The 25,890-nt window shown below is 42.7% G+C and overlaps 1 protein-coding gene across 1 annotated transcript in view; it reads left to right on the top strand.

Moving 5' to 3' along the window:
- Window positions 1-25,890, top strand: part of VCAN (versican) — a 165,686-nt gene that overhangs the window by 29,398 nt on the left and 110,398 nt on the right. Inside the window, exons 3-5 of the mRNA XM_086960854.1 lie at window positions 8,430-8,807; window positions 16,786-16,960; window positions 23,234-23,361. Coding sequence (XP_086816980.1) covers window positions 8,430-8,807; window positions 16,786-16,960; window positions 23,234-23,361 — 681 coding nt within the window. The remainder of the gene's footprint in view (window positions 1-8,429; window positions 8,808-16,785; window positions 16,961-23,233; window positions 23,362-25,890) is intronic.

Below are 25,890 nucleotides of genomic sequence, written 5' to 3' on the forward strand. Positions count from 1 at the left end.
CTTTCCTCTGAGTCAGCATCTCCACTGCAACTCATTGCCTACTTCTCCAATGTGCACTTTTATACATCAGTATAGATTCAAAATGTACAGGGAACCCAGTTGACACCCAAAGGGTGGATCTTCTATCTCTATTGGAGAGACTAATGTTCAAGTATCATCTGTCAAGCATTCCAAATCCAAGATACACTGTGTGTTGCACAGGGCTTCAGTCCCTATGCATTCTTCTGGATTCTCTTAATGCTTTCACTCAAGACGGAGGAATCCCTGATGGCTTTGTGAAGTCACAGCCACCCAAAACCCAGTCGGTCACACACTGGCAGTATTTGTGAAATACATTGTTGAGAGTGGTGATAATTAACACATAGTGTGAGATGTCACAACTTTTGTTTCAATGATCCATATCTTTCCTATTTAGCCAATGTTGCTTCTCAGCAACTAATTTTCAATCTACAATACACCTATTTTGCAACCTCGCCATAGAGTACAGCCTTCACGTATCGGCTACTATCTCAAAATAGACACATACAAAGTCACATCCATTCATCCTGTCTTGAATGCCCTGGTACATTCTCATGTCCTCAGGTATGTTCAGATTAAACAAAGACCAACCTCTCACGGCCTGCTGCAGCGCCTTATCTAGGAGCAGCCAGAACAGGCCAGGAACAATCCCATATAATCAGATACACCCTTATATACCTTGGTACAGCTACAAATGGCCGTGATCAGACTCGTACACAGAGACCTCTATTAAATGACAAGTACAGCGTCAGATGGCCAAATACAGTCTGCCATATTTTCTAATGCCCTTATACATAAACCAATATACTTACATTTCTGGCTGTCCTGAAATGTGTACCTCACTCCGTGGCTCAGCTCAAGCTTTGAACTGACATAGACATTAGAAACACAAAACAAATGACTCACATATTGCAACTTTTTTAATGCACATGGAATAGTTCCTCTAATCTACTATATTTTGCAGCCCTAAATAAGGAATGCACATAATTTGTGGCTACTATATGACTAAATGCAGAATAATATATTGTGATTAGTGTCACTTGGTGGATTTAACTGAACAGAAACTGGAACACAGTTTTCTGATATTTGATAGGGCAGATCACGCCAGGCCCCCACCTTCCAATTATGCTATTAGAATTAATTACATTCAATGTGGCTGTTGTTAGGGCAGGCTGGAATTGGAAGCAGATGGAAGGCTAAATATTTTACAAACTTAAAGTAGTTGAGAAAATGGTGAATGATAGGTTCAGAGGTCAGGAAAGTGGATTGGATACAGATTCAAATGATGGTACTATTCCATTGGTGCATGCACTACAGAATTAAAAAGACATCAACGGGCTGCAGAATTACTGGTAATATGTTATGTTTTATGGGCAACGGAATCTCTTGATGAAACATTACCGACTTGTTTACCATTATTTGCCAAGATGTGATGGACTGCATGGATTGTAACATCTAAGACGAGTGGTCCCACTGGCCTTTTAAGACTGGAGTCCTGTTTATTGATCTGTGTCCCACAGAAATCCCTTCTTTGAAGACTCCGGCTTATGGAAACAGTAAAATGACTTAATAACCCTTCTGAAGTCACCTGAGGAGTTGTCAAAACCATAGTGATGCCATTTAGATGAAAACATATTTTGTCTTTGGGGAAAAGAGAAATAACCCATTCAACCAAGCTTCCCGTGGACTATCCAAATGGATGCTCAGGGTAAAATCTGCATTCCTGCTAGGAGGGTCTGCAAATAGAGAAAAGAATATAGAAAGTGTCCATATATTATTCGAAGGTCACCCTTAGGTTTCTCGAAATGGTACAGAGATCAGGAAAAGGGGCTACTCTTTCTCTGGGTCAAGTACTTTTATACTTTTCACATTACCATCTTTAGCTCCAGCAAAACAGCTGGCCTTTACTCCTGCAATAACGTGCATATGCAAGCGCAAGGGGTATAATTCATAAACATCCTGGAAAATATGTTCAGCAAAAAAGCAATTAAAAATCTCTGATCATCCGTCAATGAATTATAACAACAAATATCCGACTGAGCAAAAACCACAGACACCAGTACTGACAATAGCTCTGCTAGAAGACTGGGACCTCGCTAAAGAGACTTTTTGAACCCATAATACTTTGGTATGCAGTTTCAGGCTAGGCCGTTTATTATTGTTGTTACAAATAACCTTCTATGTCGTTGAAGATTAGACTTTTCTTGGGAACACTAGTTTATACTTTGTGGAAATTTCCCAAGATCATCTTCTGTACTTCAGACCAGATTATGACAATGTGCCAATTCACTACTCAAGACTCTATCCGGCTGTGGGCTGCATAATTTAAAATACATTTTAAATATAGCCTATTCAGAGGTGCTTTGTCTGTCTCAAAAGATACCACAAGAACCACCTCTCTCTCACTCCAATAAAGCGTCTGGTTCTTCTAATGACATTATACGCAGGGCCAATGGATTTATGCAGCAGGGGAGGGACAAATTATATGGCAGGGTTAACTAAATTATGCAGTAAGAAGAGGGAAATGATGCAATGTCATGTGGCACATTCGGTTGATAGCGTTACTTAATTATTTGGTAATTTATAAACTTGTTAACACTGACTGGGCATAGGTTGCACCCCATAAGTGCCAGTTTAATACCCAAATCTAGCAATACACAACAGAAAGGTGACCAGTCGTTCCACAGTGCGGCAACAATTGTTGCTATGTTTATAATAACTTTGGAACCGTTACCGCCAGAATTTCTTTTTTGTTTAAATCTACAGATAATGGGCAGATGACGGATTAAGTAGCAAATGCTGCATATCATTTATTATGTAGAGCCGTTACCGCACAATTGCATAATTCCAGGTGCCGTGGTTATACACAAAAAAATATTCAAAGAAAGATATTCTTATACTGCGGATGATCACCTGCCATGGACTCAGTGGATGAAGTTCCAAACAAGTAAAGCTTTTTCGTTTAAAAGAAGTATCTCTGTGGAATGGATCAGACATAGGCATAATCGAATCAAAATAATATGAAGCTCTGACACACATTATCCATAACTGGCAGAGGTTTGGGACCTAGACTTCGGTCTGTGTGTAAACTGCAAAACTGGAATAATTGCCTCTTTAGTTGATGCCACAGCAAGAAAACGACAAGCAATTAACCAAATTACCAACTCCAATCTGGTGCTAATTTGACGCTGCTGGTCACTGCTTTCCTGGGATGGCTGTTGACATGTGACACCCACTACTTGATTAAAGAATTAGGGGGATTTTGCTCCACGAGCTGCCACTGAAAAGTTAGACTCGATGACGTGTTATCTTTCAGCAGTTTATAAACTAGAGTTTGCACTAGAAAATGTAGTAATTGCACTCGAGCAAACGCTTCGCCATAGCAGCCTGGAGTGATGTTGCTTTCGTTTTAATTAGAATTTGTCTAGGATCACGAATTTAGAAACATTGTTTAATGTCGAAGTGCAGAAGCTCACATATAATTCGCCACAGCGTCTGAAAACATGCAAGCCTCATCTCACGCAGCAAGCCTTTACACTTTAGAGTCACTCTATTATGTCAGCTCGGTATTGAGACATGTGAATACTATGAAAAGTATGATACTAACACTGGCAGGGCTTCCCAAGTTTAGGACGAAAATTGGAATGGTAAGGAGCATACCGGGAGCATATGAGTTGGTAGCAATCAGTAACCTTGTAACTGGGCATTTTTAACCAAAAAATTTGGAGTTAGTAGTTACTCCAAATTTGGCAACGCCGCACTCCAACATTTTTAAATGCAGGGATGCGTCGTCTTCACACCCCTGTGTTTCCCCCAACGCTGGTACTAAAAAAGAAACCTAGGGCCAAAGCAAGCACCCTGCCTCAATGTTGAAAGGGTTCCGGCACTGCGGGAGCAAGTGCTTCTGTGCAGGAAAGGACACCTTCCTGCACATAAACAATCAATATTGGGGATCTGCTCTTTTTATATGTGCTGCTGAATGAAGCACACATAGAAAGAGCAAAATACGAGGAGAAATTAATATTTCTCCTTGTACCGCCATTCTAAGACATGGTATTCCCTGGCCTTAGATTTTGGTGCTGCCCCAGCCTTGTATATCTGGGGCAGCGTCAAATAACAATGGATGTTGCGGTGGAACGCCCACAGAAACACCCATTGCACGCCCCTTTGCCACAGTGGACTGTGGCGGAAAGGGGCATATATACAAGGTGGGGTTAAACCATGTTAGGTGGTTTAACACCATCTTCTAAATACCGGGAATGCGCTACGCCACCGGAGCGTCAAAAAAAGTGATGCTCTGGTGGTGGCGAGGGCTTGTAAATATGCCCAATTATGCTGTAGACAAATGGGGACAGTGGTCTATACCTCTCTTACAGCAGGAACACGTCCTACACTGAATGTATTTGGGTATAGACAATTACAGTGGGTAATATAGAGAAATGGGATCTTTTCAGATTTATGAAGTAGTGAAGGGTTCTATGATTTTGCTGATAAGATGCAAAGAATTGAGCACCTGCTGACAGGGACAGCATAGACAAATGCTCAATGAACATTAAAATCAAGTAGGTCTTCCTGTGTATAATGAAGTATTGTAACATCCTACACTGCAATATTAATGTTGCCTTGCCAGTAAAATTATTAAAGATTGGCTAAAAATGTTTTTTGTTTTGTTGCTATCCAATGTACTTATCTAACAGTCATCTTAACAAGGAATATTAACAAACATTGGCAAAGCCACTAGATCTCGCTTTTATGACCTACTGGCTTTGCCAATGTTTTTGTGAGGATGTACAGCATCCCTGAACCTGTTCTGCATAACTAAAGACAAATAAAAGTAGTCTATGACGCGGCTGCCCACATCATTTTGTGGGATGACTCACCACACATGCATGTGCCTACAAATTGATGCAAGCGAGTTTGTTTCTTTTTATTTACTGATCCAAATTGGACGAGTAAATAAAAGAAAAAAAACACAAAAAGCATTCTTTTCGTTTTGGAAGCATGTTTGGAGAAGCAACAGAAGGGTTGAACTGGAAGCAACAAGGGAAAGTGGGTGGAGGAAAACACACCGGCACAGGCAACAAGTGGTATGCCACTAGAGGAAGTAACACAAAGGGTGCAGGTGGGGGCAATGAAAAGCAAAAGCAAAAAACGTAGGAAAACACTAAAATAAACAAAGGTTAAAGGGTTGTTATAGTTAGGTAGAAATGTTAGTTAAAACATACTGTTTTACAAAACCACAGAAGTTCACCATTTATAGTTATCACAAGTAACTATAACTCGTACCCAAGGTAACTATCACTTGTGCCCCGCCTTGCACAGTGGTGTCGTCAATGATGTCATTTCAGATTTTGAAGGGGTTATAAATGGTGTCAGAAGATGTAGTGCACAGTGAAGGCCTGAGTTACACTTACTTTAGGGTACGAGTTATAGTTTGTGCATCCCCTTCTGTTGAATTTGCTAGTGACACCTAAAAGAGTCTTGAGGAGGGTAACCACATGTGCCACTACCCTTAATTTTAAATATGGCCCTGTGGAATGGTGTTCCTGGTTTCTCATGGAGGCTCGGGGACGAAGGGCCACACAGCCCATTCCGCTAATTTTAAACAAACCGCCCTAGTGATGGGATCCCTGGGTCCTCTAAAAGGATCCCCTCCCCCAAACATATTTCTGAACCACCTCTCCTCCTGGTAGACTGCCATATTTTTTTTTATTAGTGGTACTGATCCATGGATCCTTCATTGGATCCAATTAAAAAAATTACAATTTTCAGACCAAGGGGAATCATTCTAGGGCCCAATATGCAGTCCGTTCTAGGGGAGCAGGATATCTCTACCCTGCCTCTCAAATGTTTAAAAAAAACTGGAGAATGAGTCCTGAGTACTAAGATGGTTGACACCACATCTTTTTTCGGAGGTTGCAGCCAATCAGATCTTATCTAGAGATCTGCCAGCTGAATGGATCGTCCAAAGAGTGTTAATTCTACATTTTTAGAACCATAATTTCTCAAAAACGACTGAACTAATTTACACCAAATCACAAAAGAATGCCTTCTGGACCAAGATCTAAGTTTCTGCCACATTTAGTGTAATTCTGTTCAGCCGTTTTGGCTGTAGCTGTGTCTAATTTTCTATGGAAAATTGAATAGGAAAAAAGCTTTTTTCTCTACTCCCGCTTCATGGATCACCCCAAAACTTTTCAGGAAGCATCCGAAGTGGATCAGACTTTTGTTTGCAAAGTTTTGTGAAGATTTGTCAAATGGTGACAAAGGTATTAAGAAAACAAAAAATGTTTTTCCTGTAGAAATGTGTTTCTAACTATAACTACCCACTAGCAACCGCCACTTGAAGATTTAGGCTCACAAGAAAACAACAGCCAGCCAGGGCAACAATCCAGATACAAAAAGGATACAATGAGTCACTAAGTGTTAGCTGTGCAGCCACTGAGCAAATGATCTTGTACTTCTTGATGAAGGCAAAAGCCGAGTCAAAGTGGAAATATATTTTTGATCTTTGGCAAATCCATCTGTTTTGAGTCACTTCTGTATTGGATATATCTATATCTATATCACTCTATGTATGTATGTATGTACGTACGTACGTATGTATGTATCTATCTATCTATCTATCTATCTATCTATCTATCTATCTATCTATCTATCTATCTATCTATCTATCTATCTATCTATCTATCTATCTATCTATCTGTCTGTCTATCTACACATACATATATATATATTTAAAACGCGTTGGCATTATCTAGATGTTAAATGTCTTCGAATAAAAAATAGTTTTGTAGAACTTCTCGGAGTGCCCTTCATAATTTGAATTATATACATGGAGAATACTAGGCTGTCCTTGAGTGTGCAAGGATAATGCATTGGTTACAAATATTTTCTCATTGGCCATGCATTGCACATTAATCACCTTTCCATAAATTCTCTTTTGTCAATACATCTTTCCACATAATTTAGGTAACTGTGATAAAAAATATTATCCTGCTGTGACTATATCGTTTCATGATGTCTCATGAATGATGAGTGGGAGGGCTGGCAGTAAAGTATGTGGTAGCCCACTCGTGGGAAGCAGTAGCCTTCAGCCACTTCTCAAGGCTTGACATGACAGGATGGCAGCCCTTGTAACAGCAATTACAAAACCCTTGACCCTTGCTCATTAACTTGGGTTCGCTCCCAACTGTGTTTATACAGCTGGCTTGATCAGACCTTGGTGACGACCTTGGCTGAGAGTGTCTGGTTCCTGGCATGCCATTGGTGGCACTGACAATCCGTTGATAGTTTCACTCAGAGCTGCTCCCTGCCTGTTTTGAAAGCAATTTGCACTTAACTTTCACACTGAGCAGAGCGCCATGAGTTCTATATTGTGTAAAATGGTGCCACATGTATACACGTTAACACGCCTGAGTCACGATTCGGTGTTTATCCACCAAGAAAGAACGGCCATAGCTGAACCATGATCCCCATTCTCAGAATCATGGTCAAGCTGGAGAAAGCTTAGGTGACATTTCCCCTGTGGGGGCTAGCTGAGGAAGCATTATATGGAATAGTGCTAAGGGACGCACATGCTTGACTAGGTCCCCATGGATTCCGCTGGTCGCGGGAGGGCCCAGAAGCCTTGTATTCTTAGGTATTGAGAGATGTTCCAACCCGCTGCCATGCCCTTGGAAAAGAAAGGAAGCAATTTAAAAGAATGTGTGAGAGGAATCAGGAAGGAGTTTATTCATCTGGTGTACACAGCCAAGCATCCAGCTCACACTGGCTTCCATGGATTCATTTTCTTTAAGAATAAGGATGAAGTGTGATGGGGCGATAGATTTACAAGTTTGCATCAGAAAGCCACTGCATGAAAAGTATAGCACACCCTATAAATTTTTGTCAGGAGCAAGATACTCTATACAAATGCAGTCAGTGTGATGGAACTGGGGCCTTCACATTTACAGAGTGTCCTGTGCACTTGTTGTTTTACTCAGTGGCGTAAAGCAAAATGATGGCGTCCCCCTGCAGAATGGGCTCAATGGGGGCACCCGGAACGGTCAGGGTCCTCTCGGTAAAGCAGAGTGGCTTTTCCAAGCATTTAACTATTTTTTTAATTCCATGTCATTGCATGCCTGGCACACACTCTACAAGTCATGAAATGGCAAGGCTTAGAGGGTGAGGGGGCTCCGTCCAAAACAAGGAACCCTAGGGGCCACCCCGCACCATGGGGACTCTGTTACACCCCCGGTTTTACTTAGTGATTCAGAGGCACTTAAGGCATCTGCTTTAGTTGGGCATGTTTGTGTTTAATGTATCTCTGCTGCTATGTACTCTAACTGGCATATCTAATTTTAAGACATCTATAGTCTACTGATGCAAATGATAAGATGAATAAAAATGCTTTGTTCTGCTTTTTTCAGTCAAGGTGGAGAAAAGCCCCCCAGTGCGAGGGTCGTTATCTGGCAGAGTAACGCTTCCTTGTTATTTCTCCACAATGCCCACGCTGGCCCCATCGGAAAACAGGACAAAAGAATTCCTTCGAATAAAATGGTCTAAGATTGAGATGGATAAAGACCTAAAGGATGTGAGGGAAATGACTGTCTTAGTGTCACAAAGTGGAGGCATCAAGATTGGTCCCATCTACAGAGGCCGCGTGTCGGTGCCCAGCCACCCTGAGGATATTGGCGATGCCTCGCTCACCATGGTCAAGCTACGGGCAAGTGATGCCGGCGTTTACCGCTGCGAGGTCATGTATGGCATTGAAGATACTCAGGAAACCATCTCCTTGGATGTGTCTGGTAAGCTCCTGTTGCTCTATCTTCATCACTTACCTCCAGTTGGGGTTTGCATAGTGAAGCAGGACTGCGGCTTGCAGCTTTCTTTAACAAGCTGAGATGCATTTGCGTGTGCTTTCATTTTCATCAGCATTGTTTGTATGGGTCTACTGAGAAGCAATCACTTATCTCACTAAAAATTTGAATGTACGAGAAGAATGAAAATCATCATACAAGAATAATGTAGCAAAAATCTTAACAAACAGAATATTGTCACGGTAAGTATATAATTTATATGCATACCATGACAACATTAAGGTACCTATAAGTCAAGCTAAATATACTAAACCTATACTTACATAATTCTTACCTTGTCAATAATTTTGTTGTCGTGATTTTTGCTCCTGTAGTTTTGTAGCACAATATTTAAAAACGTTTTTTATGGCCAAGTAATGAGCTGCACTGTGTGATAGGTAAATGGCAGGAATGTACTGTAGTTAAAAGAATGCGGTACATTCCTGCCTTTTCCCTTGTGTTGGTACACTTTTGGCTGGCTAGCACCAATAGAGGACCCTTGCACCATGGTGCAAGGGGGCCTGCTTTCTGAGGAGAGTAGCTTTTGTTCAGGAAGGGGCACCTTCCTGCACAAAAACAATCACCTGAGGCAGTATCCTCTTTCTTTTTGTTCTGCAGCATGCAGCACACATAGAGAGAGGAAAAAACGAACCTGCGGAGGTGTAGATTTGTGGCGCATTCCCAGGTATACCAGTTTTGGCAAATCAGGGAATGTGTTAAAATCCATGAATGTTGTGTGGGAAGACCCATACAGCGCCCATGGAAACATTTTCCTAGTGCAGAGTAATGCAACACAGATATGCATGCTGTGCTGCATTACTTGAGATGTATGAAGCCACTCAGGGCCACACAAAGTAGCCTTGCCTGGCTACATGAATCTCATTTTTAATTTGCGTTGCTCTTGCACCACATTGCGTGTCGTGCAAGAGCGACGCAATCAGGCTTGTAAATATACCCCACGATGTTCTGGTACCATGCTCACAAAGCACAAGCTGGAGGGTTCAAGCACTACCCAAATGAATGCTCTTTATTTGAAAAGGAAGGTCTCTCTTCTCTTTGTGGTATGTCACATGCTGAGCTTGCCCAGTGCTATGATCTTAGAGTAAATTGGCTCAGCTGGCAAAAATGACTGTGATCGACCATTCTTGAGTATCCATATTTCTGACCTAGTTTCCACTTGAATCAAAGCATTGGAGTTCTACTGTTACCGATCACAAAAAGTGGATCATTAATTCATCATAGTTAACAAACGTAACTATGTTTTACGCATATATATTCAGTAGTATAGTAGCTCATTTAATGGTATTCATTTTATGAACCACAGCAAGATGAAATACTTTGTCAACCCTACCTATACTCATATCTAAAGATTTATGCTAATTTTGTGCAGCCAGCTTTCAGTTCAGGAGCTGTCTTGTAAGCTTTGAATAAACACCTGGGGATGGGGCAGTTTTTTTCAATCAGGTTTGACATTAGTTGGTGGTAGACATTGTTTAAGTGCCATTATTGTCTGCTCAACTATATCTTTTCTGACTAACTCTAAGGCACATTATTTGTGTACACTTATTTCCATTGCACTTCAGAGAGTGACAAGCAAAAGCCTTTCCAAAAAGTGATGTCTCTGCTTGTGGACTGGTACATCTTCCATGTCTACCTCTAATAGAGGAACGTCTGACACGGGTTTCGCTCGTGTTGGAAATGGTCCAGAGTTTAGACCAGCCATGAGGCTGGAATCCTGTAGAGTCATACCATCTCCTTGCAAGCTTACAGTCCTGTGTATATTATGCAAAACATCAAAAGGAACTGTGGCATGCTCCCACTTTAGGCAGACAGCATCCATAATTAAATATTCATAATCCTCTATGGGCACCCTAAGAGCCAATTTACTAAATTCTCTTGTAATGCAGTGCAGCAGCCAAAATTGTTGCTTGAGAAGGAGAGAGCAGGAGAGCGCATGTCTACAGAGATATGTCTCTCTCCTCCCTTCTCCTGAATGCTGGCACAGAATTTTGTTGCCGAGCACCATGCACACACCTTTGCACCATACTGCAAGGGTGTGTGCTTGAGTCTAGCATAGGTTTTGTACTAGAAGGGTTCCCTTCCAGTGCAAAATACTATGCCTAGAAAACTTTTTAAACTTTTCCTACTTAGTATGCATGCCGTACCATGTAGCACACATGCAACGTTGCAAAAGAAAGGAGAAATGAAAACATTAATGCCTGCTTTCAAGTGCAGCTAATTTTTTATGGAAAACCATGTCTGAACCTCTTGGTAGATAGGGTTTTGCATCAACAAGCATGGGTGATTGCATGGGAACTTCCAAGTACCACCCATGTAACGCCCCCTTGACGCTAAGTAATGCAAAGCAGTGCATTGCTCTGCTTTGCGTTACTTTTAAGCAATGGTCCAGCACACAGAAAAAAACATTTTGTACTGGATTGCATCACTTTTGTGACACAAACACAGCGCAAAATGTTTGTAAATCACTTGAAAAGAGAAAAATGCCTCTGCAGATTATTTTTGTGCAGGACGGTACCCCTTCCTGTACACAAACATTCCTGCCTACAATGTACGTACGCTTGAACCATTTTGCAAGGGTGCCTGCATTGTTGCTAGGCAGCAGATTGTGCACGAGGGCAGGCAGAGCAGGTATACACCACATAATGTTAACCCCTTCCCTGCGCATGATGGAACCACACCGTCATGAGCCAAAGGCGATGTGTGCTCATGACGGCGTGGTTCCGTCATGCTGCGACCGCTCCGTCCACGCGGCACTGATTCCCTCTCTTTGCACAGCTCGCCCATGACTCATGATGGTGTGGTTCCATCACGAGCATGGCGGCGCCGCTCTCACCCCCTAACCCCCCAGCGCCGCGACAGAATTAGTGCCACTGCCAACTGGTTAAATACGGCACATCCCTGCTGTCTTCCCTTCATGCAGCACATTGCAACAAGGTGGCTTGCTGCATTACGTCGCATGAAGTATTGATAAATAGGTGAGGTTGAAATTGGATCCATGATATAGAACTAGTGCAGGGTGCTATTAGGAGCAGCATGACGTGATTTTCATTTTAGGCAGGGCTTTAAGTGTGCCGGGTCTCGCCGCAGCGGCAGTTTTTTAAAGGGGGGCTCGAAACGGGTCTCTATCGGGCACTGTTTTGTGCCCTGGCACAGGCGGTCCTGTCAAGGAACAGGACTGCAGTGACAATGGGCACATCGATGTGCGCGTGCTCACACTGCTCACTTCTCACAAGTGGAGAAGTTATGACATGATGTCATGCCAGGTGAGCATTGTAGGGGAAGGGAAATCCTTTGAATAGAGTAATTTTGTCTCTGGATTTCCCTTCTCTTTTTGAAACTCAAGAGCAGCAACATTTTCATAGTGTCACCAGGTCTTTAAGTGGAAGCTTTATCCATATTATATAGAAGCCATAGTTGCTGCTTATTTTCTTGTGCAACTAACAACCATTGACAAAGGCAATAGTCCTGACTTGTAGTTGGCATGATGTCACTTGTTGAATCATATATCTGGATGCAATGACAGAAACAGCAAAATATAAGTCGGGTGGTGCAATATGCTAAGCACAGATTTGTGGCTTATGGGCTTTTAAGCCACACCCTTAATTACATTGGCCACACCCCTTTGAGCAACCGCCCAGTTTTTTCATCCCACTTAAAGCCCTGATTTTAGGAAAGAGGAAGTCAATATCTGGCATTTCAGAAACAATCAAGGTTTACCAGCAGTTGTAAATTAAAGAAGAGTGCGTCTATAGCAGCTACAATGTGTGTCAGAAGGCAGTGGTAAACGTGTACACCACCCAGAACACGTGGAGTGAATGGATTGAGCCGGTGGGCGTGGCGCTGCTAATCAGCCATAACACGCCATGTTTCTGTCCGCCTTGCCTGTATTGTTTGACAGGCCATGAACTAAACGGTGCGGTGCTGTAAAACTAACACCTCTGCCAACATTGAGAGTATGAAAACAGACCTGTTGTGTCGTCATGCGGTGCGTTTTTGCGTGTCCCTGTTTAGCCGCGTCTGCAACCGAAATATTCAGTTTCCTTACTTTGCATTTTCGATGCAACATAATAGCCGTCTGCCGCTCCTGGCACGTTCCTTCTGTAATTATATGGGCGGCCTTTGCCAACATTTCAAGGAAAAAGGTCCTCCGAATCGCAAGCCTGCTGTCCGTACTTGCTCTCCATCCAAGCAGACCTTCTTTTCTCGAAGTGCGTAGGAGGAGAGGCCTGAAACAAGGGACAGGCCGCGCACCCCCATTCTCCTCTGTGCTTCGTGGCACTCGCAAACAAAGGGTTGAATCTCCCGAGCCCCACGAGGGCTGCTAATTATTGTAGCCTGGTGCACGGCGAGTTCCCTCACTCATGTCTTCATTCACCTAATAGGCCCTTTCAAGTCCCTCGCACGTCCCTGGGAAATGAAGAGATGTCCGCACTGAGCAGAAAGGTCAAACTGGAGGTCAAATCAAAGGAAGGTGGACAAAGGGATGGCCAAAGCGCCCTGAGGGCGGCGGATGCTCTGCCGATGTACCAAGGCACCCCTTTGACCCGAGTGCATGACTTGCTTCAAAGTAATGGTGCTTAAAACCGGCACTTTTGTTATGTTAAGAAGAAAGCATGTCTGTCAGGCTCCACAAAACGGCAGGCCACAGTAGGATAAAAAAAAAATGTTCTTAAAACACGCTCAGTGCCTATTACAGGAGGTTGCAGATGCTTGCTGGAAGAATGCTTGCTAATACCATAGCACTTCGTTCTACACTTTCCAAGGGCTTCAATGTTGTTGTTATCCAATTTAAGTGCCCTGAATGTAAAGACCTCATAAGGATGCAAGTCAACATTGCAGAGATTCATACTTGTGACATGCAGCTCACCACCTGTGGACAGTAAACACTTGGATCGCTGAACCATCCTGTCCCTCCACCTCCAATGTGCCCTGTCTTTCCACCTCCCAATGATTCTGAAATGTATTTTAATAATTGGATTTTTGCTATTATACTTAATAAGGGCTGTCCTCAGATCTTTGCTCTTCTAATACTCAATCATCCTGGAAAGAAAATTCGTTTTCTCTGACAACAGCTTCTATGCACAATATGTGCATATGCGTGTACATGTGTTCATAAACAGCCAAATATGTGCAGAGCAATGGATGCTGCATTATTTGGGAATTACATAGTTTGGAGATGGAAAGACCCAAGGCAGCTCCTTATTGGTCTGCTACTATGAGATAATAACCACAAAACGGCGGCAGACATTTGTCAAAGCCGTTTAATGTGAGTAAGAAAACCATTTTATGGTATTAAATGTGCATTCTTTAATTCCTAGGGACCCAGGTCGGATTGTTTCTGCCCTTGCCACATTCCAGCCCTGATTGAGAAATTACATGCACAATTACAGATAATGCTTTGAAGGCACACACTCTGTGTACCTGTGCAGTTCTGCCCACTCTGACAAAGTGTCAGACTGATCAAATGCTCTGCCTGGGTGTGCAGGCTCACCTCTTCCCTTTTAGTGTTGGGGGTCACCTGAACTCTTTTCATCTCAGTTGTTTGAACCAGAAGTTTTAGGGTTCCTGGGACAGAGGCAGGTTGCACAATCCTGGCCATGCTCCTCGGCTCTGCTCCAAGGATGACAATCCAGGTGTAAGACGGGGTCCACGGAACCCCTCAGCGGCAAGTGTGCTTAAAGAATTTCTGTATTTCTCATTCTCTCTTCACTAAGTCTGCAAATTGTCAGCGTGGTGCAAATGTCAATAATATTCCTGGTAGTTTACAAACGATGGAATATGATTTAGTTATATATTTAATTTTCCCTATTCCGTCATCTGTCGACATCCTCCCGCCCCACGCGCTTACCTGCACCGGCCATTGTCGCATTCTGCCCCTCTCGTGGGTGGCAAGTTATTGCAGGGCAAGCTGTCTAATGTGAACATACATCAGCAGGTCCAGCCTCATTATCAAATCAGAAAATGCCGCTTTCAAATGGAAAGTCACTTAAACAGCATCAAATCTCAAACTTACAGCCCATTCTGTAATGCTGAAGTATTGTCCTTCTAAACAAATTGTATTGTGTTAGTATTTGCTGTCACTGTGTTTTGTGTAAGAAATTTCCACAATGAAACAGTGTCTCGCAACAACTATAGGAAAGTACAGCAAGTGTCTAAGAACAGTGATTGACTGATAAGATTGACACATGGGGTAGTTAACATGTTGTCTGGATTTCATTTGTTACCTGATGGTCAGGAGTCTGAGCCCTTGGTGACATCTTTTCAAATGTTGTGTGGATTTCATTTGTTACCTGATGGTCAGGAGTCTGAGCCCCTGGTGAAATCTTTTCAAATGTTGTGTGGATTTCATTTGTTACCTGATGGTCAGGAGTCTGAGCCCTTGGTGACATCTTTTCAAATGTTGTGTGGATTTCATTTGTTACCTGATGGTCAGGAGTCTGAGCCCCTGGTGAAATCTTTTCAAATGTTGTGTGGATTTCATTTGTTACCTGATGGTCAGGAGTCTGAGCCCTTGGTGACATCTTTTCAAATGTTGTGTGGATTTCATTTGTTACCTGATGGTCAGGAGTCTGAGCCCCTGGTGAAATCTTTTCAAACCTCGCCATATTAGTACTATTATGTTTGAGAATTATAATACCAAGAGTTCGAGCAAAGGTAAAATCAAGACCCAGATTTATTTAAAGTTGGTGGTGGACGTCTGCATGACCCAAAGCAACACAAAGTGGTGCAACGCAGTGCAAAGAGCAGAGACGATCTATATTCACTCGCAACATTTTTTTGATGCAAGAAGTGGAGCCTTATGTAGCAGTACAAACACTTTTGCGCCAACCCCATTTAATGTAAGGAACAGGCATGTGTATTCAGTGGAACATCGCAAAAAATATAGGTTTTGGCATAAAGTGAGATCTGCTAAAGTAGCAGGAGCTGCCTTTGTCCTCATCCCAATGCCACATTGAACCAAGTGCAAGCAGGAGGGCAAGCATTACGTTGCATGCAATACCTATGTGCAACATGTGATTTATATTTGAGCACACATCTTACACATCTGACCCATTTGGGGTACTGTATAAATACTATGCTAGACACTGCTGGCTCACCATTGCTGCATAGTCCAAGACGGACCATCATGAAGAACAGATATTCTTAGATCAAGCACTGCTGATAATATAATCAGTGGCTGACTCTTGCTGAGGGCCAAATTACGAGTTTGGCGTTCCTGGAGCCAGAGCCCCGCTCCTGGACTGCCAAACTCACTCATATGTCACCCGGCAGATTATTAGTAATCTCGTGGACTGATGAGGCGGTCTTTTGGCATTACCAAGGCCCTGCAATGGGAACACCAACGCCTGTTCCTCTACGGCATGGACTGTAAAGTCCATGCCGTGCAGGAAAGGGGGTGACTTCATATAGGGGAGCATAACATGTGCCCCCTTGGCCCTGAGGCAATAGGGGGACCTGTATGACCCCCCTTTATTCCTCACCACCACAGTTTTCATGGCAGCCTCACTGCCATTAAAACTCTGGCATGAGGAAACCCATGGCGGTCGGCCCACTGGTGCAGCGGACCATGACCGCCGTCGCACCTCCACTGCGTGGTTGGTGGTCAGATGGACTGCCAAACTCGTAATTAGTCACTAAATCTGGTGCTGTGCTATTTTTTGCCCTTTCCGCCAGGCAGCCCTGGGATTTTCCACATAGAGGTCTGTTACACTGTTATTAATACATTTTTAATTACTATTCTACTCCATGCTTAGCTTAGTGCTAATCATGATAGTTTTGAAAACGTTTAATACCACTGAGCAGTAATACTTATTGGTCACCATATAATGCGTATTACAAGGAATTCTTCAGTGTCTATAGAAACGTTTTTGGCTCAGTCCTTCACGATTATTTGTGCTTTTTTCAGGTGTTGTGTTCCATTATCGTGCATCCACCGACAGGTACACACTGAATTTTGACAATGCTAAGCAGGCCTGCAAGGACAATGGAGCAGCCATAGCCACCCCAGAACAGATGAGGGCAGCATTCGAGGACGGCTTTGAGCAGTGTGATGCAGGATGGCTCGCCGACCAAAGCGTTAGGTGAGACATTTAGATTGCATCATCATAGTTTGCTTCACAGGCAGAGTAAAAAATGGTTATTTGGTGCGTTGCACCTACAGTTTATGTATTTTATGTTGCTCCATTTTTAATATTTGTTTTTATTTGTACGCATTTATTTGTTAATGCTTGTATTTTGGGGGGGTAAATCCCACACATTCGTCAAAGGAAAGAATGACCAGGAGCGTTGTTTATATCTCATAATCAGACTTTTACAGAGGGAAGGTAAAAAAAAGATATAGTTCAACGTCTTCACGAGTTTTACTTGTAAGCAGCAGTTACTTGTATTGTTAGGAAATGTTTAAGTGATGGCATGTTTGCACTCATGTTCAGATTGGGTGCATTACAATGCATGCAATGCCCGTTTCAGAAACTTTATTTATAAGATTTAAAAGGGAAAAGGGAACTTTGGGGTGCCACCATTTTTCGGCTCTCCCTATCATGGAGAAGTAGTGAGGCAGAAGGATGGAGCATTGGTCCTATAGAAACATTGTAAATGCCTTAGAAAAAGAGGGTCAGTTTTATTTACTCTATACAAAGGACATTGTTCCAGTAGATATACAGATGGATATCTGTTGCTCTGGAAGTCTTCATATTTATAATAGAGTTAAGATTTTTAGTCATTTCAGTATTGCACCTGTTTTGTTCTGTGGGTCTTTCCCCTGGCATCTTCTGGATGTATAACCTAGGAAGACCATCTACAAAGGGCATGGGTGGTATGGCAGATAGTAAGGCAGTATATCTCCCTTTTAAATGCTCCCTGTCAGAGCTTTATAAGGTTTTAACTGGCCATGTATGAGATGTGTGCCGCCCACCCTTGTTGTACATATTATGTGCCATGCAATGTTATTAGGGGACATAAGCAAATTAATTAAACAGGACATAATTTAGAGGTGGGGGTAAAGAGAAAGCCACGAAAATTTAGCAGCTTCTCAGTTCTCTCTCTTCTATTGCCTTATTTAGACCTAGGAAATGCCAGTTTTACTGTGTGTTGCCCATGCCAGCTCCATCAGCACCAGGGAAAATCTTCACTGTCAATGAATTGCTGGTTTACATGGCATTGGAAGAGCTATCTACAGAGGCCCTTCTGATGTCATGGCCATCAGCATGTTAACTCTTCTGGACAGCTGTGTGAACGCTGGTGATACCAGCCAGGATACAAGTTGAAATATCCCCCTGCAACTGGAATATTACTTTTTCAAACATAAATCTCTGCTTTGGGGATTTCTATTTGTAAAATAAAAAACGCCCACAGAACAGCCATGCCACCACAGTATGGTGAACCTGTCATCAATGATGTGTTCCGTTAGGTGACTCCTGCGGCTAAGGTGGGAGCTGCTTGATAAAAAAAAGAACTAAGAATCTGCCGACCTAGCTGGAATCGTTTTCTCTAATGGACTGGGCGCAGCAAGGATGGCCACGCGGGGATGGCAGAGGCAATACCTTCACCGCCCTAGCTGTTTGACAGCCTTCCAACTGCAGGCTGACTAACCCACTTAGCTCTTAGTCTAACTTACTGCCAGCTTTAGCTGTGGTTGAGAGCCCATGCCTTCACATGTCACACAACCAGTGCTTAATTTGTGCCGGTGCTTTCCGGTGCTTAGCACCGGCACTTAATTATCAGGGCCGGGTCTACGCATCCGCTTCGCAAGTCACATGATGTTTTTTCACATTTACAGTGTCTGTACTCAGTGCGTGCAGCGCAGCCGCGGCGTTTTCATTGTGAGTCACGGCGACTAGTTGCTGCTGTGTGAGACTCTTTAATAACTAAGCCTGCCATGAGGCTGAGCCCAAGTGCAAGAGAAGATTAATAAATTAATAAATATATGTTCATCATGCCGCAGCCGTGGGCCGCGGCCCTTAGTTCACACTACAGTGCAATGTTGACTGTTGCAGACAGTGTTGCCACTTGCCGGTGGGCGTTTCGCGGACACAAACACTTTGGGCGGGCTGGATGTTGGTTCTGATGGGGGGTAGGGGCTGTGCACGCAGCGCGCGGCAGCATGCGCAGATTTTTTCACAAGGCCACGCCCCACCATAACCACCACAGCGCACCACGTCCGTCCATGAGTCATCATCGTCCCTGAAGTCCGCCGATGCCCGACCCGACCGACGGCGACATTGAGCCTGGACACTATGGGCAGGGCAGCCTGTGCAGTCATCGATCAGCCAGTAGTACAGTACAGACCAGTACTACTGTCTGGTAACCAGCAGCACCAGGCCGCGGCTGGCCGCCTAATCGTACAATCAGTTAGCAGTGCAGCCAGTGTGTCTGTGCCGACCGGCCCACCAGTAACGGTAAGACGTTAAACAGTAAACTATCCAAACTAAGAAGTCTAACTACTAGCGATGCCATTCTAATACTGTGCCAAAAGCAACGCTGTGTTTTTTTTGGTTGGGTGGTGGCATGATTGGACGGTCCGCTTGCAAGATCACCTGCGTGGTGGGTGGGAGGCAGCTCGCCTCCGAGGGCTATGTAAGATACGATTAGGCTGCATCCGTGTGATTCATTCGTTCAGATCAGATTCACTAGTATTAGCCCGCCGCCACGCCCGCCGGCCGTAGCAGTACACAGTGTGTACACTTTTGATATCTGGATAGGGCCTGCCGGCGCTGCAGTAATGGCCTGCGGGTTTAAGTAAGTTAAAAGAAAAAAGCCCAAGGCCCTACCGGCCCAGCCCCTGGCTCGCTGACGTCTGTGCGCTAAATCGACAAAATAAATGCATGGATAGAATAAAAACAAAAAATAATAAAGTCAAATATGTAGTGTGGATTATGCCGGGCGAAAAGCCTGCTTCTTTCAAGTATAATTTCCCACAACAAACAATCCTTCTGAATGACCAGGTGAGACAAATCGATAGCACGAGATATGAGTTAACAACTAGGTGTTGTTTTGGCAGCCTTTGCTGAACGCGGACAGAAGAACATTTTCCACGCGTTTATCTAGCCGGGCTTATAAAATTATGGAAATACCTCAGAAAGGCTGTTGAATAGTGAAACGCATAGTGGTTGAAAATTGCCTATTCGTCTTTCAAACTTCAGTGTAAACTACTTTAACTCCAAACGTGCTGGCTGGTGCGCAGCCCGCACTAATTAGTTACCAGTCGACAAAACACAGTTTGGTTTCACTTTCCCAGGCCTTCCCTAAAATCAGGCATAGGCAGGCAGCAGCATTTGTTCCCTCTTCCTTCCCTCAAAGGGTTCTGAACTAATTAAGGAACAAACTACTGGTGTGTTTGCAGTGTGTTCCAGAGTGTCAGATATGTTAACTAAAAGTGTCGCTGTTTGACGAAAATTTAACTAACTAGGGGCAAGGTCTCTTGGAGAGAGCAGAAAGTACACAGGGGGTCGTGGGTCACCGCCAAAGGGCCGGCCAAGGAGACCAGGGTCCGTGGCTTTAGCCACAAAGGTGAGGAAAAATGTCTGTGTCGTGTGTCACGTCACCATAGGCATTGGGGTGTAAGCAAGGTTGTTCTGCTGGACTGGTATTTAGGCAGAGACCGCCGGCTAAAGCAGTTGTCAATAAGAACAAGTCTACTTTTTTTCTTCACTGTTGTCTTAGAACAGAGCCGAACTTAATCGCCTCTGCGCCAGAGTAGGTGTTTGACAACATGCACAGCGACAAAGAAAAATGGTGTACAGTAAGTTAGAAATTTCAGGAGCTGTTATCAACAAACCGAAAATGCTCTTTGAATAAAACCAAAATATGTTTCCACCTCCGATCTTTTTTCGCCCATGTTTCTTTTTGAGACTGACACTGATTCAGCTCACCAAACAATAGGGCGGGTAGTGGGCACTTACGAGGTAAGGATGACGTCCTACATTGGGTGGTGAAGCTATATCCTTGTTTATGCCCATTGCCCACATAGCAGACCAGTGTCAAGCACCAGAGAGCCCTGTACACAGAGGTGGCTTTGCCAAAACGCCCGGGTAGTGGAGGCGGCATCGCGCTCAAGTCTGGTTAGGGTCATTGAGTTTAACCTGTGCGCTCACATGCAGACTGGCCCCGAATTTGTTACCCCAAGAATCTTCTTTACAACTCCAATAGGGTCTGTTGTGGCTTCCAACACTGTTATTGAGGTTAAAATGACTTGCACAAATACTTCATTTGGGAATTTTTAACTGAAGTTTCTCATGATGTACAGTTAATTATAATTTTTTGAGCCCAATGCACTTAGTGCATTTTACACCGCCTGGGTGCTCCTTCAGGACTCAGGAGTATTTCTGTGGTATGTGTCCCTTTTAGTGAGTTTCTTGTGCCTGTAAGATCCAATTCGGAGCACTGTATTATCAGAATGGCGTGCTTATCTAACCTGCCCGCAGCTAGGCAATAATGTTTTAAGCCAGACTGCATGTGTGATTTGAGGCCGATTAAATATTGAGCGCCAGGTGTCCGGCACTAGCCTGGATGTACCTAGAACACCTTTGGAATGCTCGGCTGGTTAGACCTTCACAATAGTTAGACAACCGGGAAACCCTTTTGCAGCATTGGATTTGAATACCAGCTTATAAATGTCAACTTGTTTGATAAGTTTAAAGAGAACACAGGCATTAAGTTCAATTCTTGACTTGAATCTATAGTCCACACTTGAAATGGCCACCTGAGAGCACTGCTGATTGGATGTTTTCCTGCCCCACCACATTATAAAATCACCCAACATTACTGATCCTTCTAGCACCACAGGTTCTTCCCCTAGATGCTTACCATGTTTTCTCTTAAATTCAGCAGATAGATACGCTTATTTGCCATGAAAGACAAATGCACACCTTCCGAACGATACAAGAGAATTCCTCTACTATAATGTTGCTGTGTGCAAGACAGTACTCTGAGACCATGCTATCCCCAAAAGACCATCTCCTCTCTGTTTAAGTTATTTCTCGCTCTGCCTGAGGCACATACTTACTGGTCCCTTTCCACACTCTTCTCATGCCTGACCACGTGTTTCTTTTGTATCAAAGCCAGTTGAAGATGTGGGTGGAGCTAACCGAGTAAGTGGGTGGAGCCAGTGGAGGGAGTGGGTGGAGCCAGAGAAATGTAGGTGTGGCCTCCGACAAACATTTTAGCACCTGCACTTCATATTTTACAAATTAAGCACTGCACACAACACAAACCATCCACACACTTACCACAATGTTTGTTACATAATCATATATGCAGGTACAGAAAGGGGCTTCTGGACAGCCACTTCCACCTGTTGATTGCCTACTATGCTTCAGGTGACTTTTTGAGGGCCGCACATCAGCAACGGTATCAGTACTTAAAACTTGTCTATGTAGACTTCTTCAAAAAATAGTTTACATATTGTTTATACTGTTAAATTATTTTTAATGTGACTGTTAAAAATGTTGTTTTATAAAGAGGCCCCCACATGCTATGGGTACTCGTAATCCCCCCAGGCCTCCTTCTCATCCATTGTTCCTGAGTGCTCCGCCTTCATACTCCAGCCTGGTTTTTATTATTTTGCTTTTTATTTTTATTATTACTTTTGTTTTCAAGGGCTCAGCAACTGCTAAGTGCTACAAGGACACTTGCTTTCTTTTTTGCCACTATGCATGTTCATTTTGTATTTATATTTTACCAATCCAAAATGACTATTTGCCCTGTTTTTAATGTAGAAATACACAGCGGCCATCTGGGAATGTAACCATTCCAAATCACAGTTTTGTGTTTTCCAAGTGCACCCATGAATCACAACAGTAGTGCACAAAATGTGCTTTGTGACCCATCTGCTTCTTTTTTTATTTTTTTTATTTACCATTTCAATATGGCTAATGTCCATTTTGGAATCCTGAAGGTGAAAGCATTGGTAAAGGTAATAGGCTGGCACTAGCATGTTAAAAACGAGACTGATTTGCTCTTGTTATGAAGTTAGGAGGAGTGTGAGGGTTGTTGAAAAAGTACAATATCGGAATGACCTCACATTAGTGTCCTTATGACTAGGTGTACCACTGCTTATGTTTGGTGGCACAGCTCTTCCTTACTATCTCATGATCGTCATCTTTGAGGTCACACATATTACATCTAGATGCAGCAGCATATTTTGTGGAGCCAACTTCTGAAGACAAGCTTACAGGGAGTAGTTGGAGTTCACAAAATCGAATGTAGCTAATAAATGTCACATTCTGAAAGTATCTAGTTTAACAGGTTATCCTTTATATGTATGTGTTTCAAATAATGCAAACTGCTTGTGATTGAGATCTCAATGTATATTATAGTATATTATTCTAAAACATAGAATTGACAATCCTTTACAGATATCCAATCAAAAACCCTCGGGCAAGATGCTGGGGTGACAAAATGGGAAAGGAAGGAATAAGGACATATGGAATACGCTACCCCAATGAAACATATGATGTGTACTGCTTTGTGGATAACCTGCAAGGTAAGCCAAGCAAGGAGTTGCTAAACTCTACTCAAGATGGAACACTGTGAGAGTCCGGAAGGACGAGGATTTAAAATAGGCACGTTTTGCATAGGATGTATCCTGATAAAGCTGCATAAAAAACAGCAGTGGTTTCAGCTGAACCCGTGGTTATGTGGTATGGCAGGCTTTCATTAGAGCAGAGGATGGAGGTGGCAGGGTTTGCAAACAGCCAGTCATTTGAGTAGACTCTATAGTTAGACTCAGCTACCATCAGTGGAAAGCAACTTGGAAGTAGACGTACAACTGTTCAATTGTCAGAAAAAGAAGGAGACCAAGGGCTTGCTCAACACAATTGTTAGAAAACAACATTTGTGCTTCACTTTTTGTTTCTGACTGTATGAGGTTATTTTTTATGTTATTCATAGCTTTATTTAGCATAAACCACTACTTAAATACATGCACTTTCTAACCTTCCCATGCACCCCATACCAGCCGGCATAAAAAAGGGCATATTATCAAGGACAGGCGATACATTATCGCCGCTTTTATCGGCAGGAAACAAAGCTGCGATAATGGCCTTGATAATATGCTTTATGAATACCAATCGAAGCCCATGTTAGATGTGTTCACATCGAACATGCGCTTCGATTGGAATTCATAGAGCATATTATCAAGGCCATTATCGCCGCTTTATCGGCAGTTTCCTGCAGATAAAAGCAGCGATAATGTATCACCTGTCCTTGATAATATGCCCCAACATTCCTTAATCATATGAGAGAGAGTTCAATGTAAAATTAGCACTCCAGAGATTGCACAGAGCCTATGAAACAGCCTTAACTTAAAAACCCTGCAAGAAAGATCTTTAAATGCCTCTAAAAGGGCAACACGTATGGCTAAATGCATGTCTGTACAGGCACTTTGTGCCATTATTTATCTGTAGTCCATATATAAATTAACCTTTCACAAAAATTGCAGAGTACCAAAGGTTACATTATTTGACTCTTGTTGGTAGATCTACTTTATAGTTTTTTTACTACATAGGCAGAATATACCTGCTGTAGAACTTTCACCATTAAAATATTAGTTTCAAAAGTATCTAAGATGTATGAGCTGTCACATACATATTTACAGGCATGGAGTTATGTAAGCATATATTAACGTTGGACCCACCGGTCTATTTTTCGATTTTGTTACACTGATAAACAGAGTTCAACTTATAAACAAATAAGAGAAAAATATTTAGCATATTGTGCAAGAGTCAGCAGAAATACTAGTCACTTTACATCCTACTAGGATTGAGAAAACAATGTATCAGGGGGCAACTCCATGTGTACCTATATTCCCAGGGTGATACTGGAACAACAAAGAAGTATTGGTCCGGTAATACTGAAAACACGTTTCAAAGACTCGGGTGCCAAGAACAAAAAATCACAATTAGAATAAAACAAGTAACAAATTTGCATGTAAGGACATGTATTTTAGGAAGACAAAATGCAATTATAAATGAGAAAGCATCCCAACAATTGTGCTTCTGGCATCAAGCACTGCAAACAGTCAGAAGATATTGTGAAACGTGCAATGTGGGAAATGCAATGGTCACAAATATAATGTTGTGTTCCAAGACATGCTCTGGTGTTCAAGGTAAATAAGTCCTTGATTTTAGTATGGCCAAGCACAAGAGAATGTCAACGTTTGGACATGTAGGGCAATTTGACCCAGGTCTTCTTCAGGACAAGAGAGAACAAGTAGCGATCATTGAAAATCAAAATCAAACTTCATTGCTCTGTATGTGGAAGTCACTGACCATTAGCAGCACTAAAGAAAGAAATGAGATGTGCTGCCGTTCAGTTCCTACAAAAGAGGAATACCTGTTGTTGGGATGAATGCGGATAAGTATTGTTTCAGTTGATAACTTTGCATAGAAAATTGTGAAGTTTGAACTTGAACTTGAGCGGTTGCTACCTGTTTTTTCTTGTCCTGAAGAAGACCTCGGTCAAACTGTCCTGAGGGTCAAAACGTATGCATGGCTGCAATTAAATCATGGACTTATTACCCTTGTGCAGCAGTGAATGTCTCAAAATATAAGAACATATATTTGAGACCTTTGCATTTCACACACGTGCCCTTCTTTTCACAATATCACCTAATCACTTGCACTGCAGCGACCCCAGGAGGACTATTGTTGAGAATTAATTTGTGTTTGTGATTGTACTATGCCCCTGTAAAATGCATGTACTGACATGTGAATTTGTTACTTGTTTGATTCAAATTCTGTTGTAGTTTTTTTGTTGCTCTCCCTTCCACTCCCACTAGAATACTTCAAGTGTTTTTAGTAAACCCCAAGAATCCATTGTTTCTTTGTTTTACTAGATTGGGAAAAGGCAAACAAATCCATATAATTATGGACAATTTTAGACTTCAGCGCGAAGGCTGTTGCAGCAGTGGATGGCACCTTTTACTGACTAAAGTAATGATAATTGTGGTTTGTGTGTTGATGGCATTGTTCATTCTTTGGAAGTGCTGCACTGGTTTGATGCTTACTCTTCT

This window comes from Lissotriton vulgaris, chromosome 3_1 (genome assembly GCF_964263255.1).
Source record: "Lissotriton vulgaris chromosome 3_1, aLisVul1.2, whole genome shotgun sequence".
NCBI classification, from domain to species: domain Eukaryota; kingdom Metazoa; phylum Chordata; class Amphibia; order Caudata; family Salamandridae; genus Lissotriton; species Lissotriton vulgaris.